The 8,372-nt window shown below is 34.9% G+C and overlaps 2 protein-coding genes across 2 annotated transcripts; both read left to right on the forward strand.

The window, feature by feature from the left end:
- The first annotated feature begins 930 nt into the window (after positions 1 to 930).
- Positions 931 to 6,913, forward strand: LOC131182336 (uncharacterized). Its single transcript, XM_058151525.1, has 4 exons — positions 931 to 993; positions 1,905 to 1,969; positions 6,004 to 6,360; positions 6,482 to 6,913. The coding sequence occupies exons 3-4, from the start codon at positions 6,005 to 6,007 to the stop codon at positions 6,618 to 6,620; spliced, it is 495 nt and encodes a 164-aa protein (XP_058007508.1). The 5' UTR covers positions 931 to 993; positions 1,905 to 1,969; position 6,004; the 3' UTR covers positions 6,621 to 6,913.
- Positions 6,914 to 7,059: 146 nt separating this feature from the next.
- Positions 7,060 to 8,046, forward strand: LOC131169256 (uncharacterized). Its single transcript, XM_058150767.1, has 3 exons — positions 7,060 to 7,280; positions 7,413 to 7,517; positions 7,633 to 8,046. Exons 1-3 carry the CDS (start codon positions 7,074 to 7,076, stop codon positions 8,044 to 8,046), a joined length of 726 nt encoding a protein of 241 aa, XP_058006750.1. The 5' UTR covers positions 7,060 to 7,073.
- The last annotated feature ends 326 nt before the right edge of the window (positions 8,047 to 8,372 follow it).

Genomic DNA, 8,372 nt, shown 5'->3' on the forward strand with positions numbered 1-8,372 from the left:
CTGTTTGTTTGGAAAGAAAAGTTATGCAATTTTTTTTTCTCTGCAATTTTTTCGTTTTCTCTGGGAACTCGAGTTAAATAAAATAAATATAAACAATATATTTCCAGATAGTGGAAATCGTTCTCTGTTTGGTGGCTGCGAAAATCTTCAAAAGTAATAGGTTGATTCCAAAATATTCATGTACTCCTTTTTTGATATTGAGAATATGGGAAAAGAAAATTAAATTGAACAGTTACATCATCTGGAATCTAGAGGAGCAAAAAGACTACATGCCTTTTGTTTGCCTATCTTTTCCTTTTTATTTAGTGATTCATTATTTTGGATAATAAGAAGCTAAAGTCTTGAAGCTTTCTGAAAGAATCACTCTTTCTTTCCTTTTATTTTATTTTTCTCTATTTGCTGAGAAAGTCCATTTTATCAAAAACATCTTCTTTTGGTTCTCTCTCTCTCTCTCTCTCTCTCTCTCTCTCTCTCTCTCTTTTGGGTTAGAAAGGAGGGCTCTTTCTATATATCAATTAATATATTTGTGAACTGAAAATTAATTTAGGGGGATTTAGTTTTATAGGGTTTAAGTGATAAATTAAAATTTATATCAACCATCAATGAGATTATTACTTTCTTGCTGACGTTTGATGGAGGAAATGTGTTTGCTAGCCATTTTTTCTAGATTGTAACTTCAGAAGTTCTCGGTTGAAATGCTAAGCATCTGCATGTTTTCTAATGTACTTGGGATTGTGATTGGTTGTCCTTCATGCTATATCATGTTTCATTTCAGTTTCTGCTGAAATTAATTAAATGCGTTGATTATAATATATTGGCTTCAAGTCATCTTCACTTAGTTGCAAATTTGCCAATGTTCACTTCTAGTTTACTGCATGTCTTGAATTCAAAGCCCTATACTTAATTATTTTCCCTTTTTCATGAAGGTTGTCAAGTATTCAAAGCCCTATACTTAATTATTTTCCCTTCTTCTTCGAGCCCTTGACACTGTTGGTTTGTCTCTATCTCTATTATCTTTAACCTTACCAATTTGGTGCGATTTTTCTTACATCATCAGGTGTCAAATTGGATTTGAAGTTGCTATCTTTAGCAATAGATCTATTTTATTAAATACTCAGGAGAATTTTAAGCTGAAGGCAAGTATATATCAGCTTAGGTTGGGTTGAAACTGAGTGAGGTCCCTTTTTCTCTTTGCATTTTTCAGCATGAGAATTTGTTTCATTCATGGTTGTATAAGCAAACAGGAGGCTTGATTACATTTCAAATGCCTTTAATAATCTTCTGCTTGCAATGAATGCCAATTGTTGGATCTGAGATAATATTTTAGTTTTACATTTAAGAAGATGGATCTTGTCATTGTGAAAATGGACTAGTACATCATGCCAAGCGGCCCCATGTTGCATGGTAGAACCAGAAACTCTCAGGCCACCATGTTGTGCAGGGTTTGAGAAGATAGAGAAGAGAAATATAGGTTTTATTTTAGGAAAAATTGTTATTTAGTCTTTCTATTTTATTCTTTAGTCCGTCTATCCAATTTAAATTAAGTTTTCTATTAGTCAATGTGATGCAATGTGTAGTGTGTAGAGATAATTACATGAACAAATCTTCAAAGAACAGCAAAGGTTTAATCCAAAACTTCAAGAAGAAAGAGATAAAAATAAAGTAAAGAAACTTTATTGAAAATTGAAGAAATAAATAAAATTACAAATAAAAGATTGTATGTTTATTTTATTGCTATACTAATATCTATTTTTTCATGTCCTTTAATTTTAATGATTATTATGTTTTTTAATTTTATACTATTATGCCATATAATGTAGTTATTTATTTATTTATTTACTTTGAGGTGTTAAATTTTATACAATAATTCTTGTGAATTTCTTTTTTTTTTTTTTTAACTACAGTCTGTCTCATTCTCTTTTGGTCACTATCTCTCGTTATTTTGTCCCTTGCTTTCAGTATCACACAGGTAAGTAATATTTTAATATGGCGTTTTAATTTGTAGATGCATGCATATCAATTTTTGAGGTGATAATTTTTTCTATTTGTAGAAATTTTGTAACATCTCTCATTGTTCTCTGGGTGCAAATTTTATGTTGTGCACTTGGAGAACTAATGGGAGATGCTGCTGGAATTTTTACAAATATATGACATGTCATTATCTGTCTGTTATTGGTAGAGATGATACAATTCTAATTGGGTTAGGGCCTTACCTTTCAACGCATGATTGGGGATATGATGTAATTCTGATATATGACATATCATTACTAATATTCACTTAATTATTACACAGCTATTAGGAAAATGGGATCAGATCGGAGATGGATGTATGCTAGGTTAAAAGATGGTCTATTGACCTCAGAATTCATAGAAGGTATTGAACAATTCATAACATTTGCTAAGCAACATCCAGAGTGGATGGATGGGGATAAACTGAAGTGTCCATGTAATCATCGAAAGTGTCAGAATCGTAATTATGCTGATGAGAATACAATTCGGTTACATTTGATGAAGCATGGATTTGTGCCATATTATTATAAATGGATTCTACATGGGGAACCCCGCACAAGTAATATTGATAGTCAAAACATAAATGTTATGATAGCGGAGTCTGTTCAAGAGGTTGATAATAGCACAAGCAATACCTATGAGCAAATGGTAATGGATGCAGCAGGTCCTGATTTCTTTCAGGATGTAATGGAGGAGCCTCCAAATCCATCAGCTCAAAAATTGTATGACATGTTGCAAGCTGTTAATCAAGAGGTGTGGCCAGGTTGTGAAAGCCATTCGCAGCTCTCAGTTGTTGCAAGGATGTTGAACATCAAGGCAGAACATCATTTGTCAGAAAGGTGTTTTGATGACATTTGTCAACTTATGAAAGAGGTGTTACCGGATGAAAATTTAATGACTGAAAACTTTTACAGTACGAAGAAGTTGGTTCAAGCATTGGGCCTACCTGTTGAGAAGATTCATTGTTGTACTAATGGATGTATGTTATATTGGGCTGAAGATAGTGAGTTAACGAATTGCAAATTTTGTGACCATCCACGGTTCAAACGACATAGTCGAGGCGCTTCTAATTTTCAAACCAATGTGCCACATAAGAAAATGTACTACTTTCCTCTCACACAGAGATTGCAAAGATTATATGCTTCGAATGCAACAGCAAAAGAAATGAGATGGCATGCTGAGCATGACCATGAAGATGGGGTAATGTGTCATTGTTCAGATGCAACTACATGGAAGCATTTTAATAAAACACATCCTTCATTTGCTGCTGAGGTTCGAAATGTAAGGCTAGGACCATGCACTGATGGGTTTCAACCATTTGGTCAGTCTGGACAACAATATTCATCTTGGCCAGTCATTGTCACTCCTTACAATTTTCCTCCTTGGTTATGTATGAAGGAAGAGTATATGTTCCTAACGGTACTAGTTCTGGTCAGAAACCCAAAAGACAATTTGGATGTGTACTTACAGCCCCTTATTGCAGAGTTGATACAGGTGTGGGTAGTTGGAGTTGTGACATATGATGCATCAAAGAAGAATAATTTTAATATGAGGGTTGCGTTATTATGGACAATAAGTGATTTCCCTGCATATTCAATGTTATCCGGTTGGAGCACGTGAGCAAGACCTGCTTGTCCATATTGTAGGGACGATTCGGATGCATTCACATTGACAAAGGGTGGTAAACAATCATGGTTTGACAATCACCGTAAATTCTTACCGACTAACCATCCTTTCAGACGGAATAAAATTGCTTTTAGAAAGAACAAGACGATTACAAAAGTGCTCCCCATTCTATCGGTGAGGAAATTTTAGAACAAATAGAACATCTAGGATTAATGTGTGTCACGGATATGAGTGCAGATGAGAATACTTGTTGCAAAGCAAAAACACGGGTTGGAAGAGGCGGAGCATTTTTGGGATTTGCCATATTGAGTACTAACATGCTTCGCCACAACTTGGATGTCATGCATATAGAAAAATGTATTTGAAAATATTTTTAATCTTGTGATGAATGTTGAAGGGAAGGCGAAGGACAATGCAAAATCAAGAGAAGATTTGAAAGAGTTTTGTCACCGACTGAGTTAGAGAGGATATGGCAACAGGAAGGTATCCTAAAGCATGTTACACATTAGACAAACAATCAAAAGCGATGTTGTGTGAATGGCTTAAAAATCTTAGATTCCCAGGATGGTTATGTGTCAAACATGGGTAGGTGTATAGACATGAGAAAACTAAAGTTGTTTGGGATGAAAAGCCATGATTGTCATGTCTTTATGCAAAGATTACTCCCAATAGCATTTAGGAATTGCTTCCAAAATGTGTGGCAAGCATTGACCGAATTGAGCAATTTCTTTAGAGAGTTAACTTCAACAACACTTAGAGAAGAAGCCATGTTACTGACTCAATGAAGAGATTCCTATTATATTATGTAAACTAGAGCGTATATTCCTCCAAGTTTCTTTGACTCCATGGAACATCTCCCGGTGCATTTGGCTTATGAAGCATGGATTCTTTGGTCTGTGCAATATCGGTGGATGTATCCATTTGAGAGGTAACTAGTTTAATGTATTGTTGTATACTATCATTACATGGAGAAATAAAAACTTTGTTGTGACTAAATAGTAAATGGTACAGGTACCTTAGGAAGTTAAAAAATAATGTGAAAAATAAAGCCAAAGTGGAAGGTTCCATATGCAATGCATAATTAGATGAAGAAGCATCGTCATTCTGCGCTCATTATTTTGAACCACAAGTCAACACAAGGCATCGAAAGGTTCCACGCAATGATGATACATCGAACATATGGATGAACATCTAGGAATCTATCAATTTTCACTCATTCCGGTAGGCCACAGGAAAAGGAAAGGTTAGATATCTCACGTAACAAGAATTTCAAGCGGACAAATGTACATCTTGTTGAATTGTATAGAAGTAAAACCGTACATTGAGTAAGTTTTTCTAATATTCAATTATTATAATTGTTGCAATGCCATTATTGATTCCAAACATGTAATTAACTATTTTCATTGTGTGCAGCATTTTTGTTAATGAGTTACACATGGCCAATCCAAATATCAATGATAAACAAGTTGATGAGAAACTAGAGCGTGAATTTGATAAGTGGTTCAATAAATATGTTCACAATCCCTCCAACAATATATCAAGCCAGTTTTTAAAGGATCTATCAAAGGGTCCATTAAGAAGTGTTATGTGCTACAATAGTTATGTAGTTAATGGTTATAAATTTCACACTAAAGGTTATGGTTCGCATAGGGCAACGCGATGAGCAGTGGGGTATGTATCAAGGGGACTAATTACGATTACTAATGAAAGTGACTACTATGGACAATTAATTGAAGTGCTACGATTGGAGTACTGGATTACCAATCAAAAGAAGCGTATTGTTTAAATGTGATTGGTTTGATCCAAAACCAAATGTGGGAACAAAGATTCATCCAAAATATAAAATTGTGTATATTAATCATAAAAGATCCTTAAATAGGTATGAACCATTTTTTCTTGCTATCAAATCGGCTCAGGTGAATTCTTAAATATATCCAAGCTTAAAACGTGACAAGGATGATTGGTGGGCTGTGTTCAAAATCAAAGCGAGATCTGTTATTGATCTTCCTGAGCAAGTGAATGTCACAACCCCCCCTGCACGGGAAGAACCATTTCAAGAAGATGAAATGGAAGTCCCTTTGATTCAAATTGACGATGATGATGATCAACAACAATACTTGAATGATCAAAACGGTGTACTAGTTGAAATTAATGAAGAGGATGTTGAAGATGAAGAAGAGCTTGAATTGGACTCAGAAAGTGATGAGGAATGCGATGATGTATATGATAGTGATACTAATTAGAATTAGGTATTTCTCTTAATGAATTTATATTTCTAAACTTGAAGTATAAACTCTAACTAATTTCATCTGTATTATGTATCATAAGTTGAATGAAGCTAACTAATTAATACAATTATTTATGCAGGATGCGAGGCAACGGTCGCAGGGGAGGTTTGTTGGGTCATTCACAGTCAAGGCAGTTACCTGTGCAGGATGAGCCCAATGATCAACTAGACCAATCTACACAGGGTCAGCCTCAGGTTCCTTCACGATCCACTGGGAGGTCGGCACCAGATCCAGAGGGGTCTACTGCTTCAACACAGCATCGAGCTATACCTCCACCTCCACCGCCACCACCTATTACCCCATCTTCTGAGCCTGCAATTGGATCAACCTCTGGTCATGAAGGTCATTCAGTTGGGGCAGCACCAATATCATCGATGGATGGCCTATCACTCACTACATTTGGAAGAAAGAAAAGAATAAAGCTCATTAATGGCACGTAAGTATTTAAAATTAATTAACTTTATCTATGATTTGGTATTTCATATCATTGGGAATTGAAGTACTGTGTTTCTACATTTACATAAAATCAATATATTTGCTGTCTTTCTTTTGTACAGGTTACATCCATCTGAGGAATGTGCTAAGAAGATGAAGAATATCTTCAAGGAGAGGATGGACCCAGAGGGGCACTGTTGGAAAACTATCACGCCTGAAACAAAAGAGTTTTACTGGGATGAATTTCAAGTAATAAAATAAATATTTAAATATTAGCTATCAGATAACTAATTTGCATAGTTTATGAAACCTCAAAAAAGAATGTTATGAACAAATATCATTTAAGTGATGAGAATTTGTGAATTAATGTAAAAGAACACAATTGAAGTATATTAATGCTTAAATGATCTATATGTACAGCTTGTGTGATATTGAAAATATATATTGTTGTGAGTTGTTGTAGTTGGGGTGGATGTTATTTATTGTTGAGAATATATGAAGTGTTTTTAACAGGTGCAATTAATACCTAATAACTAGGTTGGATTGTCCAAAATTTAGGGAAATCTTTGTCAATTTTTTCTAAAATATTATCATACTAATACAACTGTCTTAATTTTTATTTATTTTATACCGTAAATACTTTGATTGGCAAGAGGTGACTCCACTAGTAAAGGAAGCTTGAGGCGTAAGGTCACAGAGCGCTATAAGGCCCTAATGTGCAATGTCAGGAAAGGAAAATCCAAGGTCATCGTGCCTAATAGTACAATGCAAAAATGGAAGGAGGCATGGAGTAGCCCAGAGTTTAAAGCCAAGAGCCATCAATTCACTGCTAACCGTTGTAGTGAGATAGGGGGAGTTGGGGCAGGCATCTCTAGACACACAGGGGGTTCAGTTTCACATGCTACTCACGCAGATAGAATGGTAATGATTTCATATTTACTATAGGATGGTAATGATTTCATATTTACTAGTTTTGTTATTGTCTGTCTACATATTAGTAGCAAATAATCGAACATTATTATAAACATCACTAAAATCATTATATCTTTTCAGGAAGCCCAGCTTGGCCGAAGACCTTTTCCTTATGAACTTTTCCATAAGACCCACACTAGGAAAGGCACCTCCGATATGGTTGATTCACGAGCGCAATCAATTAAGGTAAGTGAACAAGTATTTTATGTCTTTCAATTATATGAAAAAAAATGAATAAGTGAGTTTGTTTATTCAATTGCCAAGAAAAATAAATTTAAAATATGTGTATTGACTTATGCAGGATGCATTTTTGGCGCTTAAGGAGCAGTCGTCTCAACCACAAGAGGGGTGCAGTGACCCTCCTATTGTAGATGAGGTCGCACTATATTATCAAGTTGTGGGGGGGGAGAAGAAGAACAGGGTTTATGGCATTGGATCTCAAGCATCAATTTTTTACCCTAGCTCATCACATGGATCATCTTCTACTGCATCCTATTGTGCTCAGTCAGAGGCAATGCAGGAAGAGATTCAACAATTGCATCAGACTATTGCAACGCTCAAGGATAGTTTGGTTGCAATGGAGGAGAGAGATCGACAACGCGAGTTGATGCTAGAGGAGAGATATAGACAACGTGAGCAGACACTGGAGGAGCGCATGCAACAAATGATGCAAAACATGATGTCACAAATGATGCAGTCTGCGGTTACATTCTAACTCCACATGCGACTCATCAAGATGATGGTAGAGAGGCTGATAGTGGTGATGAGTGATTATCTTGTTGATGACAAGTAGCTTGTTTTTTTGTTATTATGATATTTTATTTTTCCATACAGTATATTATTGTCATAACCCTTCACTGTCATATTTATATATAATATTGACTGATATTTGATATTTGATAGCCTGATATTATAAATATTATGATATTGAGCATTTAAAATTAATATTATATTATATGCTTCAATACAGGAAATAATATATTAAATAAAAAAATAAAAATTTTCTACTAGTAATTTGAAACGGATTAAAAACGAATTTTT

This window comes from Hevea brasiliensis, chromosome 8, assembly GCF_030052815.1.
Source record: "Hevea brasiliensis isolate MT/VB/25A 57/8 chromosome 8, ASM3005281v1, whole genome shotgun sequence".
NCBI classification, from domain to species: domain Eukaryota; kingdom Viridiplantae; phylum Streptophyta; class Magnoliopsida; order Malpighiales; family Euphorbiaceae; genus Hevea; species Hevea brasiliensis.